General features: G+C 45.2%; 1 protein-coding gene across 3 annotated transcripts in view; it reads right to left on the bottom strand.

Annotated features, from left to right (window-relative positions):
- The window catches only part of tyro3 (TYRO3 protein tyrosine kinase), a 98,166-nt gene that overhangs the window by 38,424 nt on the left and 40,000 nt on the right, over window positions 1-19,742 (bottom strand). For all 3 annotated transcript variants that reach the window (XM_072569289.1, XM_072569290.1, XM_072569291.1), the window contains exon 7: window positions 16,412-16,607. In XM_072569289.1, coding sequence (XP_072425390.1) covers window positions 16,412-16,607 — 196 coding nt within the window. The remainder of the gene's footprint in view (window positions 1-16,411; window positions 16,608-19,742) is intronic.

Below are 19,742 nucleotides of genomic sequence, written 5' to 3'. Positions count from 1 at the left end.
CGATTAAATTCCAGTCAGTAACTCACCCCCAGGTATCCATCTGAACTCCTGAAGCCACATTTGTTTCCCAATATATTCTGAGTAACTTAAAGCATAGCGTAATAGCCCTGATAGTCTGATTGCCTGATAGATGTTGCAGCAGTGTAGACTACGGGTGTAACCCTGACCCTATCCCATCTGGATGTCTCCATGTGAGATCTAACTTAGACCAGACCCCGACCTGACATCAGCACCCACTGAACCAAATTTGCCAAACCAACCAATCATTTGACGACCTCCCTGCCAGACCCAACAGTTACCCTCGCTCTCCTCCATTGAGCAGACCTGACCCTGATGGACCCATCCCCCAACCTACCCTGTGCTCTGACAACTCACCTGGCACCCTACATACCTGGTACCCTACCCCTCTCAACTGGCACTCCCACCTGGCACTCCCCTCTCACCTAATCCAACATTACTCACCTTGGCACCCCTTACTCACACTGCCGGCACCCTACTCACCAACCCAGCACTCTCCCCCCTCCCCCATCAGGCATCATTTCGTACACCCAAGTGTCCCCTTACCCTTCCTCCCCACCTCCCATACGACCCCACATGGACCTCATGTAAAGCTTCATAACAGTTTACAAAGCATCTGCAGGATGTTTAAACTTCAGGATGACAGGGGTCACCTTATCATCTGTTGATGATCTCCGCTCCTGAATAAGTTTGAGGATTCCTGAATAAGTTTGTAACAGGTCGCCCTGACCAGGAAGTCACCTAAAGGCGAGTGGTATTTTGCAGTGGGAACGAGGGTCAGAAATCGACCCTGATCAGGATTTCTGGGGCAAATTTAAAGTTCTGGATTTACCGAGTTATGGGAGGTGGGGGGTGTGAATCAATCAGTCAGGGCTTGCTCCGGAACATCCTGCATCCTTATGGAATCATCTCTGTATGCACAGACGCAACATTAGGACCTGTTTGATCAAACCGTGATGCACCTCATGATTCAACAGCCTGTGATGTTCACCTGTTGTCACACCGTGTGGTCACTTATTTAAGGCACCATTGCATTGCTTGGAATTGCCTTACCCCTCCTCGGACATCAGAAAAGGAGGTAGTGACACTAACTTCTAGTGTGAGGATGTAGCACTGAAGATTAACTAACCTCAGCTGCAGTTTTGTGCCTGTGTTTCAGGAAGGATAGCAAGGCTTTGGAAAGAGAACACAGGAAGTTGACTCAAATAGCAAGGTAGAGGGACTTCAGTGATGTGGGGTCATAGTTGAGAAGGACCGTATTTTGTCAAAGCTTTTCATCTTCCACTCATCTGGACAATCTGCAAGAAAATCCATAAACGGGGAAACCAGCATTTAAACTTGATTGATATTCTTGCAAATTGCCCAGATTGACGTACGACGATAAAACTTTGACGCAGGAGCCTCTGTTCCACTGCTCAACGAGATCACAGTTGGTCTGGTAATCCACTTTCCTGTCTTTTCCCCATAACCCCGATTGTCTGAACTGATTGAAAACAAAAATCCCTCAGAAATGTTCCTTTTATTCAGCAACACACTCAGGTCCTGGAAGGCCTCATGACTGTATGTGGGAGGACCAGAGGGGAAATACAAAATCCGACAAAGTTGCAGTGCGACACGTATCAGTACATAGGTTCGGCCAAGCCCATGAGAGAAGCCTTGGCTGCCGAGTGAACAGACACACCAGGCATGCTCCAAGGACACAGTTAGTACACACAAAATGATTGCCTCTCCCAGGGACCGAAGGGGTGGAGGGCAGCTTTGAGTTCCCAAACTGATTGTGATCTCCTGCGACCGTGACACAAAGCCTTGCATTATTCTTTGCTGCAATCACTCCCTTTAAAAGCCATCAATACAGCACACTATAAAAGACATGTGAGCAACTCTGACTGAACTCAGCTCAAATGAAGTTCCGTGTGGAACACAATGCCCTGCTCCAGTGTCTAATTAGCTATCGTGCTTCACGTGACTGCCCCGTTCATGCAGTCTCCTTGGAAACGACGTGGGCATTATTCACAAAGCCCTGCAGCATTTCCACTTCTCAAAGGGCTTCTTATTTCTGAGCCGCATTGAAATTCATTCAGCCCCTCTTTATATTATCCTGGCACAGACCGATTGGTTAATGCACACTCAGTTCGACCAAGTGCACAGCATTTGTGAGAGAGAGAGAGAAAAACCGTGTTTACGTTCAGATGATGGAACTTTCAAACAGAGTAGAGGGACATTAAACCTGCATCTTTTGCATCTTTTATTTTCCTGACAAGATTTCATGTGCGGTTTCCCGATGAAGGGGTCCTGCCCGAAACATCGATTCTCCTGCTCCTCGGACGCTGCCTGACCTGCTGTGCTTTTCCAGCACCACTCTGAGCTTGGCCCAAGATTTCAAGTGCAGATAGTTTTGTGTTTTGAATATCAGTTATTGGTCAACAAGTCGTGGACATTAATAGATGGAGGGTGTCTCTTTAAAGGTGGATGGGATCAAAATGGAGATTGGTGAAAGGAGGGCGGCTTTTATTGGGTCAGAATGGTCTTGTTTTAATTGATTCACGGGATGCGAGGTGTTGCTGGTTGAGGCATCCTTAATTGCCATTAACCTGAGTGGCTTGTTAGGACCATTTCAGAGGTCAGGTAAGAGTCAGTGCTGTGGGTCTGGAGTCATGTGTAGGCCAGACCACGTAAAGATGGCAGATTTCCTTCCTTCCCTGAATAATGTTAATGAATGAAATGAGTTTTTAGTGAGAACTGACAATGGTTATAATTAGAGGAGAAAGTGAGGACTGCAGATGCTGGAGATCAGAGCTGAAAATGTGTTGCTGGAAAAGCGCAGCAGGTCAGGCAGCATCCAAGAAGCAGGAGAATCGGCGTTTCGGGCATGATTTCTGAAGAAGAGCCCGATTCTCCTGCTCCTCGGATGCTGAATGGTTATAATTAGGCAAGTTTTTTTTTCCTTTTGTCCACCCCCTCTCCCGTTCCATATTTTTTTCCTTGAATTCAAATTGCCGTGGTGAGATCTGAACTCTCAGCCTGCCAGAGCAGTGGGCTGGATCTTGGGGGTTACTAGCCCAGTGACACTGCCGCTACTCCACCACTACACAGTGTGTCTAATGCAAGCTTATTTGGAAATACAGGGTATACCTTAGTTCAATACAGGATGACGGACATAACCTCATGTCAAATGCTCCGATGGTGATTTGTGTGTGGGTTAGAAAGGGAATTATTCTGAATTAAAATCTGGTTGCCCCAGCAAGCACAGCACAGAGCAGACCACCTTCAAGGCTGACTTGTCCAGCATTTCCAAATCAGACAGACCAAATGCAGAGTGAAACCTTGGTGGATCTCATCCGGTCACTCCCAGGTCACGTCGAGGTCAAAGGTCCTTTAATTTAGCTAATGGCGCAGTTCCACCCCACTCCCAGCAAAATGCTGCCACAAAATAAATGGGAGCCTTCTCTGATAAAATAACCGTCCTAATTATCTCTCTCAGGAGACCCGCAATTTAACATTAATCAATGGTAAATCAGGGACAATTTTATGTTGCCTATCCAATCATCTAAGTAACTGGAGAGAAACTGCTTTAAAGTCAGTCACCGCAGCCAGCACTTAAATGAAATATTCATCTCCTCAGGCTGGGTATATCTAATAAGTAGATCTATATCGCAATGACTAGGACAGAGAGCACAGTCACATATTTTTAGGATACAATATTCAAGTGGTTATGTTACTGTGCAAGAGGCATAGAGATGTACAGCATGTAAACAGACCCTTCGGCCCAACTCATCCATGCTGACCAGATATCCTAATTTAATCTCGTCCCATTTGCCAGCATTTGGCCCATGTCCTTCTAAACCCTTCCTGTTCATGTACCCATCCAGATGCCTTTTAAGCCACATTAGGGAGATTTAAACAATCCTTGGATAAGCACATGGATGATGATGGGATAGTGTCGGGGGATGAGCTTAGATTAGTTCACAGGTCAGCGCAATATCGAGGGCCGAAGGGCCTGTGCTGCGCTGTATTGTTCTATGTTCGATGTTCTAAATGTTGTAATTGTACCAACCTCCACCACTTTTCACATCACGTTGGTTCGTTTGGGAAAGAGAAGAGATTTGTTCTGAAACAAAACTCAGAAAACCATCACCGGGATGGTACAACTGCGTTTAAGGAAAAGAATGGGATTGGGACTAAAAGCGAAACGCAAATGGAGGGATGTTGGAAGAGCAAAACGGAGAGAGGGAGAGAGAGAGAAAAAAAAAGCAAAGCCACAAAAGGGAGGCAGGGGCAGTCCAAAAAACCAAGGTAGGAAGTTTCAGAAAATATAAGGAGTCACTACTGTGACGGGACGGGGCGGGGCATTCATGGAAATGACTGCTGCTGTGCTTCTGAAGTAACGGAATTGAAAGTAGCAGCAGGAATACAATGTGGAAAAGTGTGAGGTTAGAAGAATAGAGACATATTCAAGAGGGCTAGGAATCCATGATTGAGGCTGTATAAGGTTCTGGTCAGACCACCTTTGGAATACTGTGAGCGGTTTCGGACCCTATATCTAAAGAAGGATGTGTCGGCATTGGAGGGAGTTGAGAGGAGGTTTACCAGAATGATCCCAGAGATGAAGGGCTTGACAACGCTAGATCTGTACACAATGGCGTTTAGAAGGGTATGGGGGAAATCCAATCAAAATTTACAGAATACTGAGGAGCCTGAATAGAGTGGAGATGGAGCAGATGTTTCCACTAGTAGGAGAGGGTAGGAGCTGAGGGCACAGCTCGAGAGGGAAGGGTTGGCCGTTTAGCACAGAGATGAGCAGGAATTTCTTCAGCCAGAGGATTGTGAGACTGTGGGACTCATTTTCGCAGAAGACTGTGGAGGCCAAGCCTTTCAGTGTATTTAAGACAGAGATGGGTTCTTGATTGCTAAGGGGATCAAGGATTACAGGGAGAAGGCAGGAGAGTGGGATTGAGAAACAAATCAGCCATGATCAAATAGTGGTGCAGACTCAGTGGGCTGAATGGCCTACTCCTGCTGTTAATCCATATATTGTAAAGTTTGACTCCACACTATCACCTATGGTGGAAAGTGAGTTTGGGTTATTGAGCTCATTGGATATTGTCCAGCATGTAGTACTGGCAGACAACAGATATACAGTCAATACTTTTGCAGTATCAATTCAGAGGAAAGTGTATATAAACTACCACCTTCCTTCCCTCCTGCCTTCTCCATTCAACTGTAGTATCCCAATAGAATGCTACATATATTTTCTGCAACCTCCACACACATCATTTATTGCATCTGCTGCACCTGATGTGGCCTCCTCTATATTGGGGAGACAGGCCGCCTACTTGCGGAACGTTTCAGAGAACACCTCTGGGACACCCGGACCAACCAACCCAACCACCCTGTAGCTCAACACTTCAACACCCCTTCCCACTCCACCAAGGACATGCAGGTCCTTGGACTCCTCCATCGCCAGACCATAGCAACACGACAGTTAGAGGAAGAGCGCCTCATCTTCCGCCTAGGAATCCTCCAACCACAAGGGATGAACTCAGATTTCCCCAGTTTCCTCATTTCCCCTCCCCCCCACCTTGTCTCAGTCAAATCCCTCAAACTCAGCACCGCCTTCCTAACCTGCAATCTTCTTCCTGACCTCTCCGCCCCCACCCCACTCAGGCCTATCACCCTCACCTTGACCTCCTTCCACCTATCGCATTCCCAACGCCCCTCTCCCAAGTCCCTCCTCCCTACCTTTTATCTTAGCCTGCTGGACACACTTTCCTCATTCCTGAAGAAGGGCTTGTGCCCGAAACGTCAATTCTCTTGTTCCTTGGATGCTGCCTGACCTGCTGCGCTTTTCCAGCAACACATTTTCAGCTCTGATCTCCAGCATCTGCAGTTCTCACTTTTTCCCTTCTGCAACATCACAATGATGTATCACCAACAATGATTCATCATAGAAGTAGCCTGCATTCCTTATGGGGGTGCACTTGGAGGTATGAGAGAAACAGACCATGTGTCAATGGAGCGAAACCACCTCCATCACTACTGGTGTAAGGAACGCCCGCTCCCCCCCCCACAACAAGTCTTCAGATTGTGCACCAAGCTCCAATTCCTCTCGAACTCCAACATGACTGTCTCTTTGCCACTGGGGAACCAGCTCCTGAGAAGCAAAATCCAACTCGCTGCAGTATTGACACGTCATCCACCCCCCCCTCATCCACACAGACAGTGCCATACCCCAGTGTTGCCAGTGCAGCCTTTGACTCATGTACAGTGGCTTGCATGCTCCTGTTAAAAATCTCTTGCTATAGAGGTGGTGCCAGATCTAGGCTGCAGACTCAAAGGCCTGTACATGCCACCACTTGGGCACAGTTCTGAAACCACAGCTGAGATACTGGCACTGGTACAGATGTACGAACATGCCCAAACAGTGATGGTTTACCCCCACTTCTACACATGTAAAAATCTTTCCTTAATTCTTTCATGGGATATGGATATCGCAGGTAAGGCCAGCACTTGTTCCTCATCCCTAATTGCAATGAGTGATTTACTTGGCAATTTCAGATGATGGTTAAGAGTCAACCACATTGCTGTGGAGCTGGAGTCACATATAGGTCAGATATTGATGACAGCCACCCTTCATTAAAGGGCTTAAAGTGAACCAGTTGGGATTTTAACAACAGTCGTGAGGAAACTGATGAAGGGCTTATACCCAAAACGTCGATTTTCCTGCTCCTCGGATGCTGTCTGACTGGCTGTGTTTTTCCAGCACCACACTCTCGACTCTGATCTCCAGCACCTGGCAGTCCTCACTTTCTCTGGGTTTTTACAACAACCAACCACAGTTTTGCGCTAACATTTTTAATATAAAAATTCTAATTCCAGAACTGAATTTAAATTTAAGTGAATATGCTGGGGTTGGGATTGAAGTCTCTGTTTTCAGAGCTTTAGCTTGGGTTCCTGGATTGTTAGCCCAAGCACACAACTGTATCCTCCCCTAAATCACTAATATAGTCATTTGGTACACACGAGTTGAGTATAGTTGAAATTTGTTGAAGATTTTTTGTCTTGCATTCATCAGGACAATTTGCAAGAAAACCAATTTAAGGGGAAGCCAATGTTCGCACTGTCTTTTTTCAGCAATATTCATATCCCACCGACCTGGATTTCCACAACACTTCTCCTTACTCATTTTGCATTAATTCCTTTCCTGGAACGAGCTTCTACGGTGCTCAGACAATGTCATTCCCAAATATGGGATGTACACGCTCGTATCCATTCCCCATTCAAAATGGAGATTCTACGTTTTTCTAACCCTGTCCACTGCCTTCATCTCTCGTTTTTTTTCCCCAGGATGGTGTCCATTAATTTCCAGCCATCCTGACAATTCTCCAGAGCTAGGACCACAGGACCAGAGAATAGAAGGAGGCCAGTCAATCCCCATCAAGTCTGTGCTGGTTCCTTCGAAGATAGGTTTTGATTCAAGTTCCTGCAATCTTTCAATATGTATCCGATCCACACATTAAGAGCTACTTTAAATGTATAAGGAAGAAAGAGGCCAAAGTGAATGTAGATCCCTTAGAGAATGAGGCTGGGAAATAATAATGGGGTATCAGGAAATGGCAGAAGATTAAACACATTGCATAAATCTTCATGATAGATGATAATAACAGCATTCCAATCCTACTAAATAATCAAGGTAGGGCAGGTGGGGGTGGGGGGGGACAAGGAAATAGATACAATTACCATCACTACAGAACAAGTATAGAGAACAAGGACGAGGGAAACTAATTGGATTAAAAGTCAATTATGCCCTTGACCTGATGGGACATATCCCAAGAATGAAAGGAAGTAGCTACAGAGGTAGTGGATACACCAGTCATAATCTTTCAAGAACTCTTAGTTTCTGGAATAGTCCCGGAGGACTGGAAACCATCTGAAAAATGTAGCACCCTTATTCAAAAAGGAAGAGAGATTTTTTAAAAAACCCACAGATATCTACAAGCCATTTAGCTTAACATCTGTGATTAAGAAAATGATGCAGTCTATCATTAAGGATGGAATAGCAGAGCAACCAGAAATACATTGTATCATGAGGCAGGATCAGCAAGGCTTTATGAAGGGGAAATAGTGCCTGACAGATTTATTACAGTTCTTTGAGGAGGTATCAAGCAGAGCAGATAAAGGGAAAGCAGTGGTATCGCACACCAGACTATTTAATAAATTTTTGCTATAAATTTTGCTATGAACTCTGTGTCTTATAAACTTATTCTCCCCAATCACCTAATGAAGGAGCAGCGCTATGAAAGCTAGTGCTTCCAAATAAACCTGTTGGACTATAATCTGGGCATTGTGTGATTTTTAACTTTGTACATCCCAGTCCAACACTGGTGTCTCCAAATTGTGTTGCTGGGGATAGTAAATTGGAATGGATATTGGTTTCGCTAACTATTAAAAGACAGAGAATTGGAATAAAGAGGGCATTTTCAGAATGGCAGCTGTAACTAGTGGTGTGTCACAGGGATCAGTGCTGGGCCTATAATAATTTACAATATTCAATGACAGAAGTGAATGTACGATAGCCAGGTTTGCAGATGATACACAGATAGGTGGGAAGGGAAATAGTAATGACACAAAAAGTCAACAGAGGGATACAGGCGAGTTAAGCAAGTGGGCCAAGCCTTGAAAGATGGAAGAGGACATGGGAAAATGTAAGGTGATGTACTTTGGCAGGAAGATCAGGGGAGCTGACTATTATTTAAATGGAGAAAGACTGTAGAAAGCTGTGGAACAGAAGGAATTTGGGAGTCCTCGTTCATGAATCACAAAAAAGGTTAGCATCAAAGTGCAACTGGTAATAGGGAAGGCAAATGGAATGAAAGGGAATGGAGTATAAAAGTAGGGAGATTTTGCTAAAACTATACAAGGCATGAATCAGGCAACAGCTGGAATACTGTCAACGGTTTTATTTAAGGAAAGAAATACTGGCATTGGCTGCAGTCCAGAGAAGGTTCACAAGGTTGATCCTGGCGACGGAAGGGTTTCCTCATGAGGAGGTGTTGAGTAGGTTGGGCCTGGAGTCATTTTAAGTAATTTAACAGGTGAGGTAAGGGTGGGCACCCCACATTGCCTGAGTCTTGGCCAGAGCTCTGCAGACTCAGGCCTGCTGGGTCGCCGCCATCTTGAATCTCGGGCTTGTAGTCATTGAGAGCTTAGGAGAATGAGAGATGACCTTATCAAAACCTATAAGATCCTTAGGGAGTTTGACAGGGTACAGGCAGAAAGGTTGGTTCTCCTTGTGGATCAGAGGACATAACCTCAGAATGAAGGGTCACCCATTTTAGACAGAGATGAGAATAATTTTCTCCTCTCCGAGGGGAGTGAATATGAGGAATTCTTTACCTTAGAGGGCTGTCGAGGCTGGGTCACTAAGTATATTCAATGCTGCGAAAGAGGGATTTTTTAATCAGTAAGGGAATAAAGCAGGAAAGTTGAAGATTATCGTGATCTCATTGAATGGTGGAATGGGCTGAATAGTCTTTTTCTGCTCCAATGGTGTTAGAGGCAGGGTTGTAGCATGGATAGAAGCTTGGCTGTCTGGCAGAAAGCAGAGAGTGGGGATAAAAGGGTCCTTCTCAGGAAGGCAGCTGATGACAAGTGGTGTTCCAGAAGGGTCAGTATTGGGACCACAACTTATTACTTTATACATTAACGATCTAGATGAAGGAACTGAGGGCATTCTGGCGAGATTTGTAGACAATACAAAGATAGGTAGAGGGACAGCAGCATTTAGGAGGCGGGGAGGCTGCAGAAGGATTTGGACAGGTTAGGAGAGTGGACAAAGAAGGGGCAGACAGAGTACAGTGTGGGAAGGTGTGGGGTAATGCACTTTGGCAGGAAAAATAGAGGCACGGACTATTTTCTAAATGGGGAGAAAATTCAGAAAGTGCAGAGACTTGGGAATTCTAATTCAGCATTCTCTCAATGTAAACTTGCAGGTCGGGTCAGTAGTTAGGAAAGCAAATGCAATGATGGCATTTACGTTGAGTGAACTTGAATACAAAAGCAGGGATGTACTTCTAAGGCTCTCTTAGGTTCTAGTCAGACCACATTTGGAGTATTCTGCACAGTTTTGGGTCCCATATCTGAGCAAGGATGTACAGGCCCCAGAGCGTGATCAGAGGAGGTTCACGAGAATGGTCCCAGGAATGAAAAGCTTAACATACGAGTTACATTTGAGGACTCTGGGTCTATACTCGATGGAGTTTAGAAGGATGGGGGGGAATCTAATTGAAACATGCAGAATACTGAATGGACTGGACAGAGTAGATGTTGGGAAGGTGTTTCCATTGGTAGGAGAGAAGAGGATTCAAGGGCACAGCCTTAGAGTAAAGGAAAGACCTTTTAGAACAGAGATAAGGAGAAATCTCTTCAGCCAGATAGTGGGTACTCTATGGAATTCATTGCCACAGAAGGCTGTGAAGGCCGGATCATTGAGTATATTGAAAACTGAGATAGATAGGTTCTTGATTATCAAGGGGATCAAGGGTTACGGGAGAAAATGGGAGAACAGGGTTAAGAAACTTATCAGCCTTGACTGAATTATGGAACAGACTCGATGGGCAGAACGGTCTAATTTCTGCTCCTTATGTTTTATGGTCTTATATCTTATGGCCTTATGGTCTTTGGAAGCCGACAACTAAGTATCTACCCCAGCGGGCATTCCAGCTCCAAACCATTTGTTATATTAAAAACGGTTAATCTTACGTCACCTCCTTCATTTGCCAATCACTTTAAATCTTCCTGGAATTGTTACAGTGCAGAAGGAGGTCGCTCAGCCCATCAAACCTACACTGCTTCTTGCCACTTCAGCCAATGGAAACAGTATCCCTTAGTTACTGCACCACAACCCTTCACGGTTGTAAACCGCTGAATCAAAATGCTTCTCAGCACGTAGGCATTGCCGTTTCCCGTCCTCCTAGCCATTTTCAGAGCTAACTGGAATGATGCCCATGCAGTTGGCTCGTGTTAGACAGGATTCCCGTCTCTCCATTGTGATAGCCCCTGCTATATCACCATCCCCTGTTACCCTGAGGGGTTGAAGTTTCCGAGTCCTCTGGATAACCCTCTTCGACGTTTCAACTGCACCAAATGCACAAACTGGAGAAGGAGGAGGCCATTCAGCTTCTCAGGCTGATACTGGCCCAGCTGCTCGGGGGTGTTGTGACACATCTCTGGAGCAGCCGGGACTTGAACCTAGTTCTCCGGACTCAGAGGTTGCACCACAAGAGCTCCCTCAGCCTTTTCAATGCAAATTAACTCCATTTCCCTGCCTTGCATCTGTATCGGTCAATATCCTAAACCTGTCCCAAGTGTTCCCCTGAACCTGACTGCAGAACAGATCCTGGCCTCACTGTTGCTGTCTGTGTTACTGTTGCCTAGATTAACCCATACATTTGAGCTAATTAAAGAGAAGCTTTCAGAATTATTGCTAAGGCAGTGGAAATGATAACAAGATACCAAGAACTAAGTAACGATTGGAAAAGCCTGGGTATTTTTAATCAATCTGTTCAGACGTGATGTGTCATACCCTGGGACAGGTGAGACTTGAACGTGGAGTTTTCCGACCTTGATGCAAGAGTCCTAAGGTCTTGATAAAACTTTGCAACGTGAGGACAGTTATCAGTGACAATGCTACTGTAAACATATTGGGAAAGACTTTGTGTGATTGTGCTAAGCACGCGATAGTGAGTCGACAGGCTATTTTCCATCTCTCTCACTTTACCCTATCACACAACATCAGGACCTGTCAATGATACCAAATGGGGTGTAGGTTGTGGCTTAGTCAGTAAACTACTTGACTATTTAAGCTACTGTCATTGCATTCCAGAGACTAGACCACCACGGTTAGGCTAATACTCCCAGTGCAGTCCTCAGGGAGAGTCACACTGAGAAAAGGGTTATATTGAATGAGTCGTTAACCCCTGCCTGCCCTCTCTCACGGATGTAAAAGACCCCTTGGCTCTAGCTGAAGATCAGTTTACATCTCCTGAAAACCAAACCATCCCTAGATCCACATCACTAAAATAAATTATAGCTACCTCGCTGTCTGTGGGAGCTTGCTGTGCAATGGATTGATTACCCAGTTCCCTGCACTGAGTGGTTAGGATCTGGAATGCAAAACTGGAGAGTGAGGTCATAGAGTCATACAGCACGGAAACAGACCCTTTGGTCCAACTTGTCCACGCCGACCACGTTTCCCAAACTAAGTCAGTCCCATTTGCCTGCATATGAGGGCCCATATCACTCTAAACCTTTCCTATTCGTACACCTACCCACGTGTCTTTTAAATGTGGCAACTGTATCTGGATCCACCACTTCCTCTGACAGTACATTCTGCACACGAACCACCTCTGTGTGAAAAAGGTGCCCCTCAGGTCCCTTTAAGGAAAGATTCAGTGAATGACAGGCTGGGAGGTGGCAGCAGTTCACTTGCTCTTGTGGGCAATCTATACGGATAGTATGGGTCTAATGGCCTCACTCTGTGATGTCAACGTTTATGATGGCAACAGTATCTACACTTCAAGAGTGTTTCATGGGTATGAAAAATCGCTTTGAGACACCCCGAGGTCATGAAAGGCTAAATTTGACTTTTCTTTTGGGATTAGCTCACCCACAGAGAAAACTGACCCGACTGAACTCAACCCAACCCAACTTCCAAAGCTACTCTGGGAGAGTGGCACAATTTATGGAACTGGACTCACAAACCAGAAGGAGAAATTGAGGACTGCAGATGCTGGAGATCAGAGTCGAAAAGTGTGTTGCTGGAAAAGCGCAGCAGGCCAGGCAGCGTCCAAGGAGCAGGAGAATCGACGTTTCAAGCATAAGCTTTTCATCAGGAATGTGCGCTTATGCTCGAAATGTTGACTCTCCTGCTCCTCAACTGGCTGTGTTTTTCCAGCACCACACTTGACGATTCATAAACCAGAAGCCTGTATTCATGATTGAGAGAGTGATATTGGGTCCAGAGTCCCTGCAGCGGAAGCTGGCCATTTAGCCCACTGAGTCTACCACAGCCAGCGTCCCATCCAGACCCAAACCCCTCCCCTATCCAAATGACCCTACATTTCCCATGGCTAATCCCCAGGAACTTAGCATGGCCAGTCCACCTGACCTGCTCGTATTTGGACTGCTGGAGGAAAACCGGAGCACCCGGAGGAAACCCACACAGAGACGGGGAGAATGTGCAAACTCCACCCAGACGGTTGCCCGAGGCTGGAATCGAACCCTGGCGCTTTGAGGCAGCAGTGCTAACCACCGAGCCACCACTGTGGCAGCTGGAAAAAAATTTGAATGAAACACAGAAGAAAAACAAACAAATGTCACTAAATGTGACTGTTGTTCAAAAACAAATGTCAGGTTCACTCACTCACATCCTTAAGGGATGGGAATCTGCCACCTGTAGCTGGTCTGGCATATTGATGATGATTGATTCTTACCTGACCTTTGAAATGGCCTGGTCAAGTCATTCAGTCACACAGAAGAAGGTGGCTCCACCAACCCTCTCAAGGACAATTTGAGATGGACAATAAATGACAGCAATGTCAGTGAAGGGGGAGCTGTAACTCAGATGGAGACCAGTGCACCCCAAGGCCTTGTGAACACAAGCACATACCAATAAGAGTAGGCCACTCAGCCCTTTGAGCTTGCCCCTCCATTCAACAATCATGATTGATCTAATTCTAACATTAACTCTACATTCCTGCACATCCAACAAACTTCCCACACCTTGGTAATCACGAATCTATTTCAGCCTTAAAAATATTTAAAGATTGAGGAAGGGATTCACTTTTGAGGAAGGGAATTCCAAAGACTTTAAACCCTCAGAACAAAAAGTTTCCTCAACTCTATTTTCAATGGGTGCCCCTTAGTTTTAAACTATGACCCCCTAGATGTAAATTCTCCCAAAAGAGGAAACGTGCTTTCAACATCCACCTGGTGAAGTCCCCTCAGGATGTTATATGTTTCAATTGAGTTACCTCTGATTCTTTTAAATTCAACAGGATACAGGTCTAATCTGTCTAGCCTTACCTCATAAGGCAATCCACTAATTTCAGGTGGTAGTCTAGTTTACCTTCTCAGAACTGCTTCCAACTCATGGACATCCTTCCATAAGTACAAGTTCTGAACGCAGTAGTCCAGATGCAATCTTACACCAATGCGATGTAATGCTCATCATGTTTAACTAAAGCATAACCTTATTCTTATTTAAATTCCCCTTACAACAAACCATAACATAAGCTTTCCTGATTACTTGTTGCTCCTGCTTGTGATTTATACACTACAGATCTCTCAGCTCTGAAACCTCTCAGCATTTTGATAATACACTTCCTTTTTTATTCTTTCTGCTAAACTGACAATTACACACATTCCCACATAATACTCCATTTGTGAGATCTTTGTCCACTCATATCTATCTGTGGGAGTCAGTTTGCTCAGTTGGCTGGTTTGCAATGGGGAGTGTTTCCCAAGAGCATAGGTTGATTCCCACCACCGGTTGAGGTTACCATGATGGACTCTCCTTCTCAACCTCTCCCCTTTGCCTGAGGCTAGGTGACCCTCAGGTTAAACCACCACCGGTTGTCTCTCTCTCTCTCTCTCTTTAATGAGAGAGCAGCCCTATTGATCTTTGGGGCTACAGGATTTAAGAAGGATCTCTTTGTGGGTTCCATGTATTTCTTCACAGCTCACTTTCCTACCTATCTTTCCATCATCGGCAGATTACGTTTCAATACCCTTCGTCCATATCACTATATGAATTGTAAAGATTAGGCCCCAGCACCAAACACTGTGGCACCCTACTCCTGGCATCCTGACAGCCTGAAAAGGACCCATTCAATCCTCCTCTCTGCTTCCCTGTTAGAAATATATTCCCCCTCCTGCGCCATGAACTTGCATTTTCCGTAATAATCTTTGATGCAGCACCCTTATCCAATGTCTTCTGGAAATTGAATTACATATATCCACAGGTTTCCCTTTATCTGTAGCACAAGTTACTTCCTTAAAAAACTTCAATGAGTTAAGTAAAAAGGATTAATTAAAAAGGTCTCTGACAAGACCACATAGGCTCTGCTTGATTACCTTGCACTCAACTTGGCTTGGTGGGCCGAAGGGCCTGTTCCTCTGCTGTATTGTATTGTGTTCTCCAAGTGCCCGTTATAACATCTTTAATAAGAGCTTCTAACATTGACAGTTGTTAAGCTAACTGGCCTGTAGTTTGCTTTCTGCCTCCCTCCCTTTTTCACGAAAGGAGTTACATTAGCTATTTCCAATCTAAAGGAAACTTCCCTGAATCGAATCAATTAAAATCAACTTGCCAACTCTTTCACTGGCTACTTCTTTTAAGACCCCAGGATGATATCCATCAGGACCTGGGGACGGGTCAACTCACAGTCCCAACAATTTACTCTGGACTACTTCCCTGGTAATTATTAATTTCTTGAGTTCCTCCCTCACTTCCAATTCCTGATTTACAGTTATTTCCAGGATGTCCCTTCTATCCTCTCTAGTAAAGACACAAAATGTTCAATTCGTTTGCCACCTCTTTATCTCCTATTACTAAGTCCTTAGACTCATTTCTATAGGATGAACTTTGTTAACTCTTGTCATTTGCAAATATCTGAAGGAACCTTTTCTCTTCATTTTTACTCTTTTGCAAATTTTCCCTTGTACTCTAACTTTTCCCTTCTTTATTAACTTTTTAAAATAATTCTTTGCTTCTTTTTAGATTCAGTCTAATCATCTAACCTGCCATGTATTGTTGCAGAATTATTTATCTTTCTCTTTGAGTCTGAAACTGTCTTTGACTTTTGATTTAACTATAGATGGCCGATCTGTCCCTTAGAATTTTTCTTATTTGTTGGAATGTATCTGTTTGGGGCTTTGAGGAATATCCCCTTTTGCTAGCTCAGCTTTCATGCTCTCTTGTTTGCCCCTGTTTTAAACCAAAAATAGGAACCTTGAGCCCTCACTTCCCTTGCTCAAACTGTATGTAAAATTCAATCATATTATGGTCACTGCTACTTACTTTGAGACCAGCAATTAAACCTCTCTCATCTGCTTCCGGAATTTAGGTCATTCCTCTCTATTGTGCTAACATCATCTTTAATTTACACAGTCGTTCCTCCACCCTTTCCGAACATCCTCTCCTTCCTAAATGTCACATATCCTTCAATGTACGAAGTCCTAATCTCGATCAGCCTGCAGCCACAACTCAGTAACAGCCACTTAATCATCTCGCTATGTACTGCAGCTGATAAATGAAAATATTAAGCTTCGAACAACCCAGTAACTGTAGAAACCACTGAGTCGCAGCCTCACGCATGATCGTGGATGACCGTACCTGCTTCAGATGTTTGGAAATGGATCCAGTCAGTGAATTCAGATTGCCCAACTTCGTTGCTGCACATGAGTCTAACACCATAGGATGTGAAAGGCTTCAGGCCACTGATGACGTATCTGTATGGTGGCACACTGAAGGTCCTCTCAAAGGAGATGTTGGATTTTGTCCGAGCATCTACCTTGTTGGGATCAGAAACCTAACGAGAGAGAGAGACAGATACACAAGTTCACATAATCTTGTTAGATTATAGTCAACTAATACACGATTTCCAGTTCAGCAATGTTGGAAGGAATACCAGGCTTCTAGTGTATTTAGTTCACTCCAAAACTGCTCCACTCTCACTGACACCGTCTCACACTCTGTACCAGTCCCTCTCTCACTGACACCGTCTCACACTCTGTACCAGTCCCTCTCTCACTGACACCGTCCCACACTCTGTACCAGTCCCTCTCTCACTGACACCGTCTCACACTCTGTACCAGTCCCTCTCTCACTGACACCGTCTCACACTCTGTACCAGTCCCTCTCTCACTGACACCGTCTCACACTCTGTACCAGTCCCTCTCTCACTGACACCGTCTCACACTCTGTACCAGTCCCTCTCTCACTGACACCGTCTCACACTCTGTACCAGTCCCTCTCTCACTGACACCGTCTCACACTCTGTACCAGTCCCTCTCTCACTGACACCGTCTCACACTCTGTACCAGTCCCTCTCTCACTGACACCGTCTCACACTCTGTACCAGTCCCTCTCTCACTGACACTGTCCCACACTCTGTACCAGTCCCTCTCTCACTGACACCGTCTCACACTCTGTACCAGTCCCTCTCTCACTGACACTGTCTCACACTCTGTACCAGTCCCTCTCTCACTGACACTGTCTCACACTCTGTACCAGTCCCTCTCTCACTGACACTGCCTCACACTCTGTACCAGTCCCTCTCTCACTGACACTGTCTCACATTCTGTACCAGTCCCTCTCTCACTGACACCGTCTCACACTCTGTACCAGTCCCTCTCTCACTAACACTGTCTCACACTCTGTACCAGTCCCTCTCTCACTGACACTGTCTCACACTCTGTACCAGTCCCTCTCTCACTGACACTGTCCCACACTCTGTACCAGTCCCTCTCTCACTGACACTGTCTCACACTCTGTACCAGTCCCTCTCTCACTGACACTGTCTCACATTCTGTACCAGTCCCTCTCTCACTGACACTGTCTCACACTCTGTACTAGTGTGTGTGTGTGTGGGGGGGGGGCAGACAAATCTCAGAACCTTCTCATGGTTTTGCCCCAGGGCCTGGCCAAGCTGGCCAAGAACAGGTCCAGGCAGTGAGTCTAAGAGGAGCTCATCAGTTCTTTCTGCCCCTCTCCGGATTATATCTGCGCTCGAGTGTCCCTGAAACAGGCAATGCTGAGCAGTATGCTGGAGGCCTCATCAGGTTGAGTAATGAAATCATGACTAGCACAAGTTGCCATGTGATTTTTTTTTAATCTCTGTGCTTGTTCTCGGTTTTGTACCTGGAAGGGGGGCCGCCTTTTTTTATCTTTTGTATTAATTTTGGATCCCAGCAAGAGCCAAAGGGGGCTTTTATTTAAACTCCAGACCATCCCTCTCCCAGAAGTGTTTGATGGGGGTAGGGAGATTTATTTTCAGTTAAAATGCGCAGAGGAGCCTGCCTGTGCATTTTGAAACGCTTGTTGTCCCTGTCCCTGGGGACGGAGCAAAAATTTGATTTTAATTGTGTCAAGGACAGTTTATTTTACATTTTAGCTCCTTGTGGTCCCTGCCCTAGGAGTGGATGGTGGGGTCATTGTCAAGGGAGAACCAAATTTGTGTGTGTTTATTTACTTACTTTTATTTCTCTTCTAGTAACAGAGAGCTCATTTTTGTTTAGGAAAGTCGAGATAACTTCTGTTTCAAACGAGTAGTGCACGTGTATAAAGGTATTCGGTACTTCACCCTGTCTGGGAGTGTCTGATGGGGGCAGTGTTGGGGGAGTCTTGGCTTTTTCTGTTTCTATCTCTGGTTTAAAAGAAGTAGAGGTTTGCTTTTTGGACTGGAGGCCTATGACCAGTGGTGTGCTGCAAGGTTCACTGCTTTTTGTCATCTATAAGGAATGATTTAGATGTAAATGTAGGAGGAATAGTTACTAAGTTTGCCAATGACACTAAGAATGGTGGTGAAGTGGACAGTGAAGAATATTATCTCAGAGTATAACAGGACCTTGATTAGATGGGCCAATGGACCGAGGTGTGGAAAATGGAGTGTTCTATGACTCTTTATTGAATGGTTAAGCACGATTGAAGGGCTGAATGGCTTACTGGTGCTCCTATTTTCTCTACCTCCTAGCATTTTCTGAAGCGAATTCAGGAAGAAACTGATCAGTTTTGGTATTGAAAGAACTGAGACATCACAAGCATAACCAGGGTGTTGGTTCGAGAAAGAAAAACTACATGGAAAAGGATGCACCATCTATGGCTAACGAACCAAGGTGAGGAAAGAGTTGAATCGAGGTAAAAGATTAAAAATGCTGAGAACCTCAGTGGTAAACCAGGAGAAAACATTAGAAATCTATAAAGTTTGGCGAAAACAAAATATAACATTAAGTGATTAGATTAGATTACTTACAGTGTGGAAACAGGCCCTTCGGCCCAACAAGTCCACACCGACCCGCCGAAGCGCAACCCACCCATTCCCCTACATTTACCCCTTTACCTAACACTACGGGCAATTTAGCATGGCTAATTCACCTGACGTGCACATCTTTGGATTGTGGGAGGAAACCGGAGCACCCGGAGGAAACCCACGCAAACACGGGGAGAATGTGCAAACTCCACACAGACAGTCGCCTGAGTCAGGAATTGAACCCGGGTCTCTGGCGCTGTGAGGCAGCAGTGCTAACCACTGCACCACCGTGCCATCTATCCTATTCTTAAAATATAACATATTATACAAACAGGTTAATAAAAAGCAACATAAACTAGTGAATAATATAATTAAATACTTCACAAAACTCATTCAGAATGGCAGAACAGGTGATGCGTCAAGACTGTAGTATATGGGAGCTCCTGGGTGCTGTTATGATCCAGGCAAACATGTCTATGGTTGATGTTGGAAGGCTGAGCAGCTTTGGGTCAAGGTTTATGAGCTGGAGGCTGAACGACAGACACTGGCATTAGGGAGGGGGAGAGATACCTGGATCTTTGTACCAGGAGGCAGTCACACCAATGAGGATGGGACAGGATCTGCTGTGGGGTCGGGGCAGAAGAGTAGGGCAGGTTGGGGAACCCAGAGGTGCAGCACAGTCAGGCTGTGCGATAG

This window comes from Chiloscyllium punctatum, chromosome 4 (genome assembly GCF_047496795.1).
Source record: "Chiloscyllium punctatum isolate Juve2018m chromosome 4, sChiPun1.3, whole genome shotgun sequence".
Taxonomy (NCBI): Eukaryota; Metazoa; Chordata; class Chondrichthyes; order Orectolobiformes; family Hemiscylliidae; genus Chiloscyllium; species Chiloscyllium punctatum.
Note: the sequence above shows the minus strand (reverse complement) of the source record. Positions and strands in the feature narration are given on the sequence as shown.